The sequence below is a fragment of the Bombina bombina genome, chromosome 4, assembly GCF_027579735.1.
Source record: "Bombina bombina isolate aBomBom1 chromosome 4, aBomBom1.pri, whole genome shotgun sequence".
Taxonomy (NCBI): Eukaryota; Metazoa; Chordata; class Amphibia; order Anura; family Bombinatoridae; genus Bombina; species Bombina bombina.
This window is the reverse complement of record NC_069502.1, coordinates 970,327,441-970,346,266: the sequence shown is the minus strand read 5'-3', so window position 1 is coordinate 970,346,266 and position 18,826 is coordinate 970,327,441. Positions and strand designations below refer to the sequence as shown.

The 18,826-nt window shown below is 35.7% G+C and overlaps 1 protein-coding gene across 1 annotated transcript in view; it reads right to left on the bottom strand.

The window, feature by feature from the left end:
* RIN2 (Ras and Rab interactor 2) overlaps positions 1-18,826 on the bottom strand; it is a 330,034-nt gene that overhangs the window by 24,032 nt on the left and 287,176 nt on the right. The window contains exons 9-10 of the mRNA XM_053712006.1: positions 9,685-9,776; positions 4,995-6,098 (exon numbers count right to left, since the gene is read on the bottom strand). Of these exons, the coding sequence (XP_053567981.1) occupies positions 4,995-6,098; positions 9,685-9,776 (1,196 nt within the window). The remainder of the gene's footprint in view (positions 1-4,994; positions 6,099-9,684; positions 9,777-18,826) is intronic.

Sequence of the window (18,826 nt, the reverse complement as noted above, 5' to 3'; positions counted from 1 at the left end):
TTGTCATATTGCTTTAAGGGATCACACTTATGAAAAATACATATGTCGGGGCTGTTTAAAGCAATGTATGATTACTGTTCCATTAGAAACCTGATGTATTTTTCATAGATGCCCCACTTAAAGTGGCAATAAGGCAACCCTTGCTTTAACAAATCTGTAAATAAAAATGTTGAAAGAAGGTAAGTATCAAAATAATATAGATTAAGAATAGGATTGTATTGGAGTGTTTAATTTACCATTATTCAAACTTTCATAAAATATATTAACAAATTTAACTAATAATCTTTTTATGCATCATATATATGTATATTTTTTTTTACATTTTACATGTTATAGTGCTCTGTGTAGTAAAAATAGCCTGAAAGTAAAAGTAGTATGTTTAGTTGTCCTGAATAAACTTTATTTACACGTTTACAGATAGTACAATTATGTGGTCAAATGGGGCTGTTAAAATGGTGTTCCAAAACAAAAAGGTCACAGGCCTTTTGGCACTGAGACTTTATATTTATATGACACTACTGGTAGATACTTGTCATCGGCAGTCACTCAAGAATAATCTCACTAAAGCATATTTCCTGCTGCTGGAAGTAGCAGAACATAATGTCTCGATAAGAAGGGTTGACAGTTTGTAAAACTTTATTTGTCCATCCCTGTTTAAGCACTTTGGCCCTCTCGAATATCCAAAGTGTTAATTAAAGGGCCATAATACCCAAATGTTTAAACACTTGAAAGTGATGCAGCATAGCTGTAAAAAGCTGATTAGAAAATATCACTTGAACATCTCTATGTAAAAAAGAAAGATATTTTACCTCAAAAGTTCCTCAGTAGCCACCTCCCATTGTAAAGGATTTCTAAGCAGCATTTTAGTATGTTTGTCCTGGGACATCTGAAGGGACTAGCATCGTGCACTCTCATATTATTTCACCAATCAGGTAAAGGAAGCTTACTATAAAATCTCATGAGAGTTAAGTCAAATCTCATGAGATCACAGTAAGAGTTCATGACCTCAGCACTGCTGATGCTGATTGGCTGCTGTTCATTTCTTCATTTTTTTTAATTTTTTTACCTGCAGCTGGGAGCAGCTGAGTATAACTTTTTACACAGAACTTACTCTGCTGAGCTGAGGAAATGTGAGGTAAAATATCTTCCTTTTTTACATAGAGATGCTCAGGTGATATTTTCCTGTCAGCTTTTTACAGTTATACTGCATCAGTTTCAAGTGATTTAGCATATGAGTATTATGTCCCTTTAAGTCAATTATATAGGATCAGTAAATAAAAAACATAAAAAAAAAATAAAAATGAAATATATATATATATATATATATATATATATATATTTATGTTTTTTTTTATTTACTGATCTTATATAAAAAAAAAGGTTTGACTTAATTAACACTTTGGATATTCGAGAGGGCCAAAGTGCTTAAACAGGGATGTATATAAATCCAAGGCGCATCACAGCACCGAAGGAGTTATATCATATTGCCTGGGTGACTAAGAACTAGCAGAAAGCTATTTTAATTAAAGTAAACTTGTGCCAAACAGTGAAAAGCTTTGTTCTGGCTTCTACTTTGCACATAAAAATCAGAGTTAGAATTCAAGGGGGTGACCAGCTTGGCAGCTTATTCCTCGGCAAATAATAAAGGAAAGAAAAAGGGAGGTGGGAAACCAGGAGAAATTTCTAAGGGTGGCAAGGGCCTCTGCCATGGGCACTTTTTAAACTCACAAACAGGTTTTCAAACACTGGGCCTTTCCTATTCATAACAAAACTTATTATTTGCATGGTTTGTTTTTCTTTGGGGGTTTTTTAAACCCATAATATACTTTACAACAGAAACCCTCATCAATAGTATTTCTATCCATCATAAGACACTTTTTACACAGGTTTTCAGATTTATTATATTAATAGCCTTGACCACTTTTTAGCCTGTTTTTGAAAACTTTTGTACTTCTTATTTCATTGTTAAAAGTAGTTCCTCACACACCCAGCTCACATGTTACACACAATAGTTTCCTGGGTTAGTAAATAGTTAAATGGATATGAAACCCAATTTTTTTTATTATAAAAATGTGCTTCATTCTCATGTCATTCTTTGTTGAAGAGATATTTAGATATGTAGCGTGTCCATATCTGGAGAACTACATGACAGGAAATAGTGCTGCCATGTAGTGCTCTTGCTAACATATAAAACTGTTGCAAAACTGCTACCATATAGTGCTGCAGGCACGTGCACTCTCCTGAGCTTACTTTCCCGTTTTTTAACAAAGAATAACAAGAAAACAAAGAAAATGTGATAATAGAAGTAAATTAGGAAGTTGTTTAAAACTGTATGTTCTATCTGAATCATGAAAGAAAATGTTTGGGTTTTTTCCCTTTAACCATATAGCACAAATTATACTTCTGAGCTATGAAACTTCTACACAACTAAAATAGAATAATAAAAATGAACATTTTATAACTAAAATGTGTTTGGATGTTTAAACAAATAATGAAACATTCTATGAAATTGCAAATTGTTTTTCACGTTTCCATACTCCAAGTGTAAGTAAACCTGTTCTGGTTCTATGACATACATAAGTTTAATACAGGTAGCCCTCAGTTTACGCCGGGGTTAGGTTCCAGAAGGAATGGTTGTAAATCGAAACCATTGTAAATTGAAACCCAGTTTATAATGTAAGTCAATGGGAAGTGAAGGAGATAGGTTCCAGGCTCCTCTCAAAATTGTCATAAGTAACACCTAATACATTATTTTTAAAGCTTTGAAATGAAGACTTTAAATGCTAAACAGCATTATAATCCTAATAAAATAACCACACAACACAGAATATATTATTAAACTAAGTTAAATGAACAAAAACATTTGCTAAACAGCATTATAAACCTAATAAAATAATCACACAACACAGACTTCACTTGCATTTTTCTGCAAACAGTTCTTTCTATGCATTCCAATCTGGACTGATTTATAGACAGGAAGATCTTGTTCCTTTGAAATCTGCTCGATAGCTCAGGTCTGGTTAAACTGATTAATTTCAGCTTGCTTTGCTTTGCTGCAACACAAGCGCACAGCTCCACCTACTTAATAAATGCACTGCTTCTCAATGCTTTTCAATAGCAGTCACATGACTGGAAAAAAAAGGTTGTTATTCTGAAACGGTGTAAATTGAACCGTTGTAAAACGAGGGCCACCAGTAATTGGAATGCCATTTTAAAGAAAGCCCCCAAAAAGTGGGTTAAATAAGGTTAAACAAAACACAAAAGTGTTAAAAGTAAACAGAATAAAATGTAATAAATGATATTAAAAACAGCAGATAAACATAATGATGTAAAGCTTTCTCTCAGGGCTATACATCACAAGCAAATCACCAGCTATGCTATAGACAACACAAATCACTTTCTTCTCTGCTGGCAAGATGCTTCTTGTCAAATGATCCTTCTTAGCATCCTTTGTTGAAACTTGGTATGTAGGCCAAGGAGCGAGTACTATACAGCAGATTTGTTTGCAACAATGTTTGAAACAATGTTTATTCAAATAATATGCATGTTCCTGAGCCTACCTCAGTAGAAAGGAGCTGCTTTTTTTTTTTAAACAAAGATAAAAGTACATTTGATAATAGTAAACTGATTTTATTTATTTTTTTACTTATTTTGCTTAAAGGGACAGTCAAGTAAAAAAAAAACTTTCATGATTTAAATAGGGCATGTAATTCTAAACAACTTTCCAATTTTGCTTTGTTCTCTTGGTATTCTTAGATGAAAGCTAAATCTAGGAGGTACTGTATATATGCTAATTTCTTAGACCTTGAAGGACACCTCTAATCTGAAAGCATTTTGACAGTTTTTCACCACTAGAGGGCGTTAGTTCATGTGTTTCATATAGATAACATTGAGCTCAGGCACGTGAAGCTCCTAGGAGCAAGCACTGATTGGCTAAAAATGCAAGTCTGTCAAAAGAACTGAAATAAGGGGGCAGCCGGCAGTTTGCAGAGCCATAGATACAAGGTAATCACAGAGGTAAAAAGTATATTATTATAACTGTGTTGGTTATGCAAAATTGGAGAATGGGTAATAAAGGGATTAGCTACCTTTTTAAACAACAAAAATTCTGGTGTTTACTGTCCCTTTAAGAAGTAAATGCTGGGTATTTAACTGTATCTAATAAATTAATGAATCTTTATTGTTTCATTTATAAACATTTAATACCTAAACCTAAGTTAAAGATACACTGTCCCTTTAACTGCTTTATTTTATTACTACAGACAATAAACAGTAATACTGCATATAGGTTTATCAAATACAGCTTTTTATTTTCTGTGGGTGAAACAACTTAGCATCATAGCAATCATATCTTCTTCTACAGGCACAGGTTTATATCCATTATAATAAATGATGAATTACAACCCAGACTAAACAAATGCTGAGCCCAGTTTAACATAACCTTATAGTTATTATTTGTTGTAATAAAAGCCACGGACGTTCGGTTGACTGAACAATTATTAACTGGAACAATTTTTTTTTTAATTTTCTTAACAGCTATAACAATTATCTGAACTTTTCAAGAGATGCAGTGGACGGAAGAGATAATTCTTCTGCTCTAACATCAGTAAGCGGCATCTGCTTTTTTCCTATTATTGGTTTGTGTCCTAGCTCTTTCTTTCTCTCATACCCCGACTTGCACTTTATATTTGTCCTCTAGTTTTACTTGTGGCTCTGCCTTTCATACAAAAAAACAAAACAAAAAACAAACAAACCGATGTAAATCTGCATTAACTAAGAACAGTTACTCCAATTCAAGAGTTCTTTGCAACAACAGATTTCTCTTTAAGCAAGGTTTAGCATTACGCTATATCATAAGAATATGTTGGCACATTATTTTGTTTTATATATTTATAAAGCTTTGTAAACATATTAAGATAGATCTACCACTGTTACAAACAAACAAACAAAAAAAAACTAACAAATGTGTCACCAAAATAATAATATTTCCTTACCAATTTTATCTTCGGGGATCAGAGATTCAATGGGGGGATCAAGTTCAGAACTCTGTGCCAAGTAATTCTTCACTTGGGTCATGAATTGTCGTATAGTATGCAGCATATCTGTGCTAGAAACGTGGCATTCCCTGTTCTCCTGCAAAAAACTGATGTAATCCTGAACGAGGCACCCAAAATAAGTACGTTTGTCCTTAGACAAGGCTGCTATCTTCTTTATCATCTTTTTTTCGGGTGTCATTAGGGAGCTGAAGACACCGCTCATCTTGCGCAGGTGAGTCTTCATCATTTTGGAAAAGCCAAGAGATGTGGCCCTTTTCTTGCGAGACTTTATAGGGGGTGACATACTCTCTTGATCGCTTTCTTCTTCGCAGTCCTCCAAGCTGTCCACCTCATAGAATGTGGGGACTATTCGGTCACACTCAAAGGAGTCTGAGGACGAAGTAGAAATACTCATGTCACTCAAACGCTGATTTCGCAAGGTCATTAGTGGTGGCTTTGAGTTCTTGTTCAATGTCCTATTCTCCAATATCTGTTGCTGTGGAGGGGATTCACTAAACTGTGATTCCATGGAAGATCTGCAGGAGTTTCCATTAAACGAGGACATCCTCTCATTTTGCTGCCACCTGTTAAGGGTAGCCTGCTTCTTCAGGCGAGGAGGAGGGATGGGGGTAGTGCATTTAGTAGGCAACTCTATGTTGCCTTGCTTGTTATGGATGATAGTTTCTGGCATGCTTGGTTCTTGCTTCACAACACTAGACAGCTGAAGGCTTGAGCGATGACTATTAATGGAAGGGGGAGGAGGTCTGGGAGGTGGTGATTTTGCCCACTCTGTGCCATTTGTTTCCTGGGATCTTGTGTTCTCTCTCTTTAAACTTCCCCCTGCATCTTGGCTGTGTACTTTTAAGAATAGGGGATTAATAAAACAGAGAGCTCCGTTGGTCTGGCTGCATTCCAGTTCTGAAGGCGTTCTGGTGCGGAGAGAATGCACTCCATTTATAAGAGGTAGCTGACGTGACTCTTTGTTGACGTTGTCTGGGGGGAGAGGCTTGGGGGAAGGTGGAGGATATTTTGGTTTTCTGTTAACTGTAGAACTCCAGAAGTCTGAAAAGTATTAAAACAGTGTGTTAATATATTACTTTCAAACTGCAAACAGTGCCCATAGCAAAATATTTTAGGAAAGAACTAAAATACTTTACACATTTAACAAACCAGTTATTTTACAACATGCCACATCTGTAAAAAAAAAAATGTTTTTGCAATTAAAGTTGTTTAAAAAAATCCTGACAACATTAACTTAGAAATGTATACATTGAATGCTCAGGGGATAGCAAGAACATTCCTTTCATAAAAAAACATAATAGCAGATACTCAAAAGGATTGTTATTATAGAGATAGTGAAATTAAAACATTACATTTAATGAGTCAAGCAGTTAAACACATAATTAAAGTCCACTCAGGAACTTGTATGCATTGATGCTATTGAATAGAACACTGCAAATGATTGCTGGATACATACATATATGCTCCTGATTGGCTGAAAAGCGTTGTCCTGCTCAGTAGCAGCAACACAAGGCAGTTCATCAGCTGATTTTAACTGTGATTAAACCCCTTTTTCTGTGTTTTAACACCCAACAGCAATTGTTTGTGCAATAAAAATCCTCTAACCCATTAGCACATTTTATTATTGCCCTATTATGTATCGTCAGGGCTTTCTGAGGCTCCATAAAAATATATAGATTTCCAGGTTCTCCTACAGAGATGAAAACTATGGCTTTAGTTATAATATACAGGATTACTACAACATACACAGCATAACTGAGACCTTTGTCATTGTATGAAACGTTATTCTTTTTTTGTTTTTCTATGTCTCTAACACACAATAAGATGACTGACAAAGTAATTTATTGTTACAGAACTCAAACATGAATTATTTTATTTCTTGCCTTGAAAATAAATTGTAGTGCACAAGTTAGATGTGCATTACACACAGGTAAAGTCCTACTCAGAATTTGCAAGCCCTGAGCAGAACGAAGATAGTGATTGGTGGGGTTGTGCGACTGCCACTACTGATGGCTCACTGACTGTGTCCAGCTCAGGACCAGCAATTCTCTCTGGCTCCCAAGCAAAACTTTAACTATGTGTTTAACCCATGCAAAGGAAAAGTAAACTCAAAATTAAAAGTTAATAATTCAGATAGATTGTGCAATTTTAACCAACATTCCAATTTACTTCTGTTATAAAATTTGCTTTGTATCCTTTGTTGAAGTTGAAGATTAGACCTAGATAGGCTGAGCTTAGGAGTGTGCCCGTGTCTTTAGAATTCTATGGCAGCAGTGTCAGCAACTATGTATAACATTGCTATAAACATTGCTGCAAACACTGCTGCCAAATGGCTAAAGACACATGCACGAGCGTTAGCTCACCTAGGATTACTCTTTAACAAAGGATTCCAAAAGAACTACGCAAAATTAAAGGGACAGTTTACCCAAAAATGATATCCTTTTTAAATTGTTCCCAATGATCCATTTTACCTGCTGGAGTGTATTAAATTGTTTACAAGTAGCTCCTTTACTCCTATTTTGGCATTTGAAATAGCTGCTTTAGCCTGTGGTATTCCCACCTATACCGAAAGTTTGTATACTAGAGTCTAAGCAATTGATATGTCTGAGTAAACACAACCAGCAGAAGAAATTACACTCTCAGTGGGGTGCAGGATAGTTAAGTAATACAATGATAATTTTCCATTGATCTCTCTAAGTATTGAGCTTAAGATAAGGAAGCAAGTGTGTGTACACAAAGTGATAATATAATGAGATCTGATATTACCTGAAACTCAACCCATTGTAATAGGCTGTGGTTTAAAAGCACAAAACCAGCTACTTCATATACACAAATAAACCTGCAATTTCTCATACATTTTGTACTCTGCAGCTAGTATAACAAGTATACTGTCCCTTTAATAAAAGAAGTAAATTGTAAAGTTGTTTAAAAACGGTATGCTCTATCCAATTCAAAATAAATTATGCCTTTATTTCCGCTTTAGGGGGTTCGACTGTCAGTATTTTTAAAATTACATGTTCTAACAAAATTGAGCACTACAATGTCCCATTACCATTTTTTGAAAAGAAACCCCCCCCCCCATATGTTTTTATGTTTGTAAGGAATGTGCCTATACACCAACAGAGCTCTGGGAGTTGTCCTTATCAGCCAGTAAACATCTAGCCCACAAATACGCACTACCTGTTAGTTTCAAAACCAAAACAACAACTTTTAACTGTTTTACCCAAAATAAATATTTTTTTTAAATGTTTAAATAGTGCTCCTTCATATGCACGAGAAATGCTATAATTTACTGTCCCTTTAAAATGCTCACTATAAATACTGATTGCCATGCAAATATTTTTTTTTATTCTATTTTGTCAAACAAAGGAACTTACCAGACTAAGCTAGTTTAAGGTTTCTGCAGTGATATTCCGTTGTTAATTGGCCACAAAAGAGAATATTATACATAACAATAGCTGGAGTAATCATAATCAATAATTCTGACACGCATACAACAACATTTATTTGTTTTGATTTGGAGGGAGGGCTTTTAGTATTCTAGATAAAGAAGTTTTCACAAATATTCCCAAAGACGATAGTACAAACAGAAGAATCCTCTTTTTTTTCACCCACTCATAGCAATCTTTGCCAAGATAATCAGCTGCTGATTTTTTTTTTGTCCTCTCGGAGACTGTAAACACACAGCTGTGTATGCACGAGGATTACGAAACCTTACGTTTTCAATGCTCAGCAGATGAAATATGCCATGTGCCGTGTCTTTTAAGACTAAAATAAAGAGTAACAGGAAATACTGCCTAGAAATTTAACATATGTCTGTCCTACTTGACTGAGGCCCATCACAGTTTTTTGCTTGAATGAAACAGTGAGTCCAAAAACTGTTTATCTTAAAGCTGCCAAGATGGCTGACAGAAAAATAAATGTTGCTTGCTTTTCTGGTGAATTTTTTTTTTATTCTGGATTTTTAGAAGGGGAACTCTATTACAAAAACTGAAATATATCCCATGTTTTCCCTAGAAATTGGCAGGGAATTGTATCATTTAATAAATTGTCTTTATTTATGTCATCTTGTTTAGCTAGTGTCTGGTCTAAAACAAGTCATTGTTACCCAATTCAGGAAGTGTAGTACAGACAGAGCATGCAATTTGAGCTCACAATTTACTTCTATTATTAAAGTTACTCTTGGTATGCTTTGTTGAAAAGCATACTTAGGTAGACTCAGGAGCAACAGTGCACTACTGGGGACTAGCTGCTGATTGGTGGCTATATTCGTGTCTTTTCTCATTGGCTCACCAGATGTGTTCAGCTTGCTCCCAGCAGTGCATTGCTGCTCTAGTGCTGACATTGCAGGGGTTAAGCACATACTTATATGCGAGCAACAGTGCAATAATAAAATGATCTAACATATTACACCATTTTCTTTCTGCTTGTTTATGTTCCTTTAGCAGAAATGATTTAAAGCTATATAAAAAGCATAGATATATTTAACATAAACATGATTATTTCCCTCTGTTACTGGGTCAAGCCTGTGACCCAGGGCCAGGTATTTAAGAGTTAATAAGTGTCTTAGAACAAAATGTAAAAGAACAAATAAATCATATGTTCAAGACGCATTAGTTCTGCTCACCGATTCCGAGTTGTGCAATTGCTTCAAGTTCAGACTCTGTTTTTGCTGCTGCAATAGCATGGGGCAACTTCAAGGTGAATGGAAGCACATCTCTAGAAGAGGGGAAAAAGAAAATGTGTGTTATTGCTACAGTCTGGATATAAGCAGGAAAAGCTCAAAGATAAGTCAGAAACTGCAGTCTTAGGTTTTGCAGATATGCAAATTAGCTGTGCTTAAAGGGGCAGTAAACCTACAAAATAATGTTATATAATTCTGCACATAGTGCAGAATTATATTACATTAGCTTAGCGCCAACTTTATACAACAAATTATTGCAGAGATATTTTTATTATGAAGTTCAATTTTGCAGAACACCACTCCTGGCTCTACTGAACGGGTCTGTTTTTTCCTAAGCGCATCGCGGACACGCTGTCTAGTCACAGCGCGCTGGATAACACCATTAAACTGAATGTAGCTCGCTCCCTCTACAAGACCAGACCTATATATATATATATATATATATATATACACACCATAATACCATCAGATATATGTATATGGGGAATACGTTAATGTGGCTTTTTGCAAGCATTGGGGTAGACTGCGAGCAAAAAACGTTTTACTTTAAACTTGTAATACGGGCGCTACCAGACATGTGCAAAAAGCTTACTTCTAGCGGAGTTAGTGCGAGACCATTTATAATCAGGCTAAACTCCCACTGGGGTGCCAGAACCATTGCAGCTGCTGAACAGAAAAAAACAGACAGTGCTTGGTGGTTAAATACAACCGCCACTCCTGATTGGCTTACTAGGCATGTTCTGCTGAGGAGTTGCAATGTTCACATGCATATGTGTTTAACTGTTTTCCCGGTAAACATATAGGGCTAGATTATGAGTGGAGCGCTATTTATTGCTCCCTCTCATGAGTTAGAAGTAAGCTTTTTGCGAGCGTCAGGTAGCGTACGTATTATAAATTGAAAGTAAAATGTTTTCTCACAAGCAAAGTTAGAATATTGTGAACATGTTAACATTTTACCCAATAGAAATTAATGGAGCAAGAAAAGTGTGAAAAACCAAACTCGCACGCAAACACGATCGTATTTTCTCAAGTGCGCTAACCCAAAATGAAAAATTAATATTTCAAATTCCAATGTTCTTCGCATAGCAGAATATATTCTAAGTATTCATAAATACACACACACATATATATATATATATATATATATATATATATATATATATATATGTACAAAAGAAAGTGGGAACCGTGAGCAGCGCTGAACAAGATTTGTAGAAGACTAATAAATAGCATACATGACATACGTCTACAATATATTAATGCATAAATAAAAAAACAGCTCTTAATAAGACACACGATATAACATACACTGGTCAATAAATTGATAAAGGATAGCACATAAAAAGCAGAAGGGCTCAGATGTTTCCAATTCAAAACTGATATTACAGTAATAACACAGTAATGTCACGTAACACAAGCCACATCATATGGGCTAATATAGCGTTGAGAAGTCCAAATACTGTCACCAGAATATAAGTGCAGGATGGAAACAAATGTGGAAGATGATAGAGGACGCCAAGTATTCACATAAAAATGCACTTGTGAAGACACCACACAGGACCCCTTAGGGTGTATACTCACAGGAAGGTACCTCAATCAAAATGAGGTGTCAGGCGTGGACTTGTGCTGGGGCTCAGATAAAGACTCAGGTAAAGACTCAATGGAAGACCAATTCAATGGAATTTCCATATTATATCTTAAAACACAGGATGGCTAAAAAGAACAGAAAGTGTCACAGATGTCTGAGTGCAGGTAGAGAAGGGGGTGTCGTAAAAATCATGAGGGGGTTTAGGTGACAGAGGCAGACAGTGTCCAGTGTAGGAGAACAGACAGGGGAAATATATGGTTTTACATAGAGCATATACTGACATAAAGTTACTGTATATATCAACATGGAATCAATATCTATAAAGATGTGAAATTATATATAGAGGGGGAATACAAAAGTTTTAAAAAAATGGCAAAAATGTGGACATAGGCTTACCTGTGTACCTATGTATAAAGAGTGTGAAATATATAATGTAATTGACTAAATGAAAGTACATTACAAAAAATTTTGATAATGTGTTAAGAACCCAGAGTCCGCATTTAGTCCCGAATTTAACAAGTTCAAGTGAAGTATCATTTTAATTTCAAAGGTTTTTCTTTCCATGGTGTTTTTGAAATTGCCTTTGAGAATTTTGATTTTGAGGTTTTGGATAGAGTGGTCAGGTTAAGTGAAATGGTGATCAACAGGGGTACAGTATGTTGTTTCACAGTGATTTTTGATTGAATGTCTGTGTAAGTTCATCCGAAGGTGCAATTTTTGGCTTGTTTCTCCAATATAGCATCCCACTTCACATGAAGTGCAATGTATCATGTATACCACATTTGCAGATATACATGAATATGCCCCTTTAATGTTATAGGATTTATGATTATGATTTGCTGTGCTGCTTTCACAAACGTGTTGACACAGTTTGCAGAGAGTTTTATAGCAGCACTTGGTTCTATTATTTTTTTTTTAACTTTTGTAATCCCCCTGTATATATAATTTCACATCTTTATAGATATTGATTCCATGTTGATATATAAAACTTTACGTCAGTATATGCTATATATTTCCCCTGTCTGTTCTCCTACACTGGACACTGTCTGCCTCTGTCACCTAAGCCCCCCTCATGATTTTTACACCTCCTCCTCTCCCTGCACTCAGACCTCTGTAACACTTGCTGTCTTTTTAGCTATTCTGTGTTTTAAGATATAATCTGTAAATTCCATTGAATTGGTCAGTATTGCTTCTGACTTGAGAAAGGAAGGAACCAGGGCTGTCTTTAATATTGACTGGACCCTGGGCAAACATTTTCTTGCCCCCCCCCCCCCCATGCAATTTCGCTCTCTACCCCAACATCCCAAAAAACAACTAAATCAATTTATTTTATTTTATTTTTTAAATGATTAGCCCAGCAGTGGATCATCCACTGCTGGGCTAATCATTTAAAAAAAAAATGAAATAAATTGTAATATGTAAAACTGGACCTAAGCAGTACTATTAAGTAAATACATTTATAAATTCCTCCACTGTGGATTGATTTAATATGCTTTTGAATGTGATTCTGGTGTGAGGTTAGCTGGTTAAAGAGATTTAGGGCAGCCAACAGGAGCAAAGCAAGGTAATGACTGAGGAGGAAGCACGGAGGTGCAGACAAATATAAGTTTACTAACTGGAACAGCAGGACTACTATGGGAAGCTGTAAAATCTGAAACACAGAGAAAAAAAAACTATAAAAATAAACCTTACCTTAATGTGTGAAGTATCAGCATGACACTATACAGCAGCACATGTCACTTCTTTGCTAGGACCAAGTTCCCTCTCACGCTGCACTAGACAATGCTGCATGCGGGGGGGGGGCGAGTGTGCACTCACTTATTCTTCCCACTGACACCTTTCTACAAAGCACTGTTCCCCTAACAAACTTCAGTTAGTTGATCTTAGGGCCACAACAAAAAGAGCAGGGATAAGGGGACCAGCAGACTGGATGCTGTCTGCCCAAGGCTGCATGGATACAGTGTGAGATGAGTCACACAGCCTCAAGACTGAAGAGAGCAGTGTGTGCAGCTGCACAGATGCCCAAATCCGCACGTGCCTGCTGCTCCAGCTTTCTGCTGCATGCGCCTACAGTCAGCCCTACCCAGAAACAATCCCCACAACCGGAGCAGTTACCTGGTAACAGTGGTAACTCCAGCAGAATCTTTTCTGATGCAGTGGGATTGGCTGGATGCCGAGTTAGGGATTAGCATTCAGTACTGCACAGTGCACATCTAAAACAGCACATGGCACTAGCTTGGCATGTCACATGACACCTGCACGGTCTGGCAGAGTTTCTCCCAAATGAATATAAGCAGAAAACTTTTGGCTGTGACAGTATTAGGACTGACTGTGTGTTCCCCCCATATCACATGACATGAGCAGTCTGGCATGAACCAAAAAAAATAAAAAAACATTTTTAGGACTCTTGGGTCCCTCAACAAAGACTGGGCCTTGGGCAGCTGCCCCTTTTGCCCTGTGTTAAAGACGGCCCTGGAAAGTATCATTGCTCAATGCAATACTCTTGTTATTTTGATATCTAAATCTCTGGACTATCACAGCTACTCCAATCAACAGATATTTATAGGAATATCTATTTAAAAATACTTAGAAAATATTCTGGAAATAGACAGTATAACACTTTATTAAATGTTATATGTAAACATGTGTTTGTGTGTTTATATGTGTATATATGCCTGCAAATACATTTATACACATATAAATACATATGTGCACACATATAAACATATATATATATATATATATATATATATATATATATATATATATATATATATATATATATATGTGTGCGTTTTTTTATAATAATTTTTATTAGATACGTAACAGTTAACCAGAGCTCTGAAGTTGAAGTAATCATTCGATCATCGCGATTACGCTCACGCGTTTGCATCTTACTTTCAAATAGTAATACGTGTGCTCCTTCAGATACGCGCAAACAGCCACAATAAACCCGATATCGCTTTCACGAAAAAGTGCGCCATTTGTTATCTGGCCCAAAGTAAACTTAGATCAATAATTAAAAAATGACATAATGTGACATTTGTTTTAGCTTTTTGCATTAGAATATCCATTTAACACAGGTCTCAGTGTTGTCCACATTATGAAGTAGACAGGTGAGGCCAATGTAATACATAGCAATATTATTAGCATTTTCGGTCATTTATGAATGTTACTTAAAGGGATACTAAACCCAATTTTTTTCTTTCATGGTTTAGATAGAGCATGCATTTTTAAGCAACTTTTTAATTTACTCCTATTATCTAAGTTTTCTTGCTATCTTTATTTGAAAAAGAAGGCATCTAAGCTAAGGAGCCAGCCAATTTTAGGTTCAGTACCCTGGACAGCACTTGTTTATTGGCGGGTGCATTTAGCCACCAATCAGCAAGCTCAACCAAGGTTGTGAACCAAAAATGGGCTGGCTTCTAAAGTTACATTCTTGCTTTTCAAATAAAGATAGCAAGAGAATGAAGAAAAATTCATAATAGGAGTAAATTAGAAAGTTGCTTAAAATTGTTCTATCTGAATCATGAAAGACATTTTTTGGGGGTTCAGTGTCCCTTTAAGCTATCCAATGTGTAAATTAATTGCATAATTTAACATTAATTGATTAAATTGATCATTTGTGTAACATACATTGAAAACATTTACATTTTATCTGTGTGATAAGTAAAATCAGTTGTGTGGTGTACCCACTAAAAAGCCCCTGGGGAGAACACTGTGTCGATATAAAAGGCTTTGCAAAATAGAAAATAAAATATAACAAATAACTATATTATATAAAATCAATAAAACATATAGTTTTATTTTTCTGCTATTTTTTGTTCATTGCTGTTCAAATTAGCGATTCGTTCTTTGAAGAGAGTAGATTAGAAAACTGTAATTTTGTGCATATAGGGGTTATAAAGGGTTATAATTCTATAGCAAGAAGCTGGGAAATGTTGTAGGAAAAGGAAGGTTATTTGGGGTTGGCTAGAAAGGACTATATTATCAAACAGAATCATGGCACACATCCAGCTGCCTTACACACAAAGAAAAGCTTCAGAAATGTACACCATATGCGAATAACTTGAAACTTTTGCTGTCACGATGAGATATGGGCTTAAAGGGTCAGTAAGCACGTTGAGATTGTAATATAAAATGGACCATTAAAGGGACATTGTACACTATTAGATTGTTCTTTGCATAAATGTTTTGTAGATTATCCATTTATATAGCCCATCTGGAAGTCTATTTGTAACAATTTATAGTTTTGCTTTTTTTTTTTATAACATTGTGCTGATTTTCAGACTCCTAACCAAGCCCCAAAGTGTCAGACATAGACCCAGGTCTAAAGATTCTTCCTGCTCCTGTTTGTCTAAAGGGTCTTTTAATATTCAGGGAAGGGGGAGTGTCTTTTCTTACTGATTTCCCACTGGATTTTTAGATCAGTGTCTGTGCATAGTCTTCTTTATAGTAGTGTCTATTGCATACAGTTATATGAAAATTGGTGTACACTGTCCCTTTAAATACAGTACAACCGCTTCATCAACAAGTGCATCATAAAAAAAAATCATTAACATTTACTTTAAATTTTAAATGAGTAGTGGATTTTTTTCTAACACATTTCAAAATATACTTGAATTTGCTGGCCCCCTATCAGCAAATCACAGACTCATATACGTATACACTGTCAGCTCTCGCACATGCTCAGTATTAGCTGGTGTTGCACAAACGTGTGCACATAAAAAGACTCAAAAAGACTCAAACTGCATGCTCTATCTGAATCATGAACGTTTAATTTTCATATTAGTGTCACTTTAATTATGCAAACAAGGTGTTAATGTATTCCAAAAAAAGTTCAGACTCCCCTATTATGTCAATGTATTGCAAGACTGCAGGCAAATATTGTAATTTTCTGTACCTTTAAAGGGGCACAGTACTTGATTTTTTTAAATGAAACATATATATGTTATATATGTATCACAAACTGTTATGTTTTAGATAGAGCATGTCACTTTTTTCAAGTTACTTCTGTTATAAAATGTAGTTTGTTCTCTTTCTATCCTTTGTTGAATGTAACTGGAAACCAATGTTACATTTAACTATTTTTAAATACCCTTGTAAGCACATTGAAAAACACATAGGAATACTGTGATATAGACATAAATTAAAATGATATTGATATAATTTAATTCAATATTTGACATCTTTTCTGCATTGTTTTCAAATCTTCCAAGCCCCCACTGAGATTAACTACTCTGTCAATCAAACAGGAATATGCCCATAAATGTGATGTATGCACTTTTGTCCTTGCACGCGTATGGTTAGTGTTGGTAGCATCACATGTGACATCTCCCGCTCTGACTGTGCATACATGAGCCTGTAGCTAAAGGCTGTATCCCTGTTTGATTTGACAATTCAGACACTTTTAATAGCTTGTGATGGGGATAATTTTTTGCATATGAAAATGTCAAAACAACAAATAAAATATTTATATAAAATGTGTCATTTGATGATTATCTTAATCAATTAAAGGGACATGAAACCCCAAATTTTTAGAGCATACAATTTTTGTTTTCTTAGTATCCTTTGTTGAAGGAGCAGCAATGCCGTAATGGGAGCTAGCTCAGCACAATGGGCGAGCCAATGACAAGAGGCATTTATGTGCAGCCATCAATCAGCAGCTAGCTCCCAGTTATACATTGCTCCTTCTAAGCCTACCTAGATATGCTTTTCTTAGCCTTTTAGGCGCTCTTTACTTTTTTCTTCTTATTCCTGTTCTGGTTTGCTAGGCAACCCCACATAAAGAGCTATAGGTTCCTTTCACTAGCACTTAATCTATCTCTTTCCACTATACTAGATATGCTTTTCAACAAAGAATATCAAGATAATAAAGCAAAATAAGATAATATAAATAAATTGTAAAGTAGTTTAAAATGGTATGTTCTACAGTATCTGAATCATGAAGGAAAAAATGATGTGTTTTATGTCCATTTAAGCTAAACAAAATGTAATTAAGTGTCCTTTTAATATATGCGGAACAAATAAAAAATACATAAATAAAAGTACACAGAGTTTGTTTTCTGATTAATAATTTCTGTGGACTGCCATGACCTTGTTTCTGTTTACTTTTGGTTAAAGAAAAGTCCCTTGTGAAGTGGAAAATCAAATGACACTATGCCGAGCGGTGGTACAAACCCATCATTAGACAGCTCCGTGTGTATACAGGGCGTCGGGTGCATATGAACCCACTGCACTCCTTTGCATGGAATCAAATATTATTACATCTTTCCCTGGGCAAGAGCCCAGACTGACATGATCCTCATTCGCATATCAGGCACTCATTAATAAGAGAACTTTCCAAAAAAATATAACTTGTCCTGATATCTGGTACAAACCCATCATTAGACCGCTCTGTGAGTACAAGGAGAGCCGGGTGCATATGAACCCACTGCACTCTTTTGCATTGAATCAAAATATGAGACAAAAAAATACATTTTTATTAACATGTTACTCACCATAAATCTCTAATGTAATAATAAATTATTCCAGTTATTTTGAGAAATTATCATTGATAGGACATGAAAGTCCAAATTAATCTTCAAGGTTCAGATAGAGCATAAAATTAAGACAATTTTCATTTTACTTCCTTCTCGATATAGTTTGTTGAAAAGCATATCTACATATGCTCAGGGAGAGCAAAGAGCTAGCAGTTGATTGGTGGCTACACACATATGCATCTTGTCGTTGGCTTACCAGCTAGCAACTGACTTTACTAGGTGTTTAACACATTAGAGCATTTTCTTTTTGCAGTTTAAAGGGACATTATACACTCATTGTTTCTTTGCATAAATGTTTTGTAGATGATCTATTTATATAGCCCATAAAGTTTTTTTTTTAAAAATGTATAGTTTTGCTTATTTTTAAATAACATTGCTCTGATTTTCAGACTCCCAACCAAGCCCCAAAGTTTATGTGAATACCGTCAGCTACCTTCTCCAGCTTGCTCCTGTTTGTGTAAAGGGTCTTTTCATATGCAAAAGAAGGGGGAGTGTCTCATTTCCCACTTGCAGTGGGCTTTCCAGTTACCTTTTCAGCAGAGCTAAACTCAGGGCTAGATTTATTAAGCCCCTACGGCAGCAAGTTCTCTCAAGAACTTGCTCGCCGTGATTTATCAAGCAGCGGTCACCAGACCGCTGCTTCCCTAACATCTACGCGACCTCTACTGTGGCGAAATTCAATCTCCTCGGTTGATCCGACCGAGGAGATTGACAGCTCCTGCCCGCGCGTGATTGGCTGTGCGCGGGCAGGGGGCGGGATTGCACGCGAGCGCAAAATTGCGCTCGTGTGCAATGTTAATTACCTGCGGCTAATTTCGCCCCGCCTCAGTGTTGATAAATTTAGCCCTAAGAGGTTCTAAGTAAGTTTTTAAACATTTTTATACTGGATTTTTATATCAATATCTGTGCATCTTATTCTTTATAGTAGTGTTTATTACATGCAGTTAAATGAAAA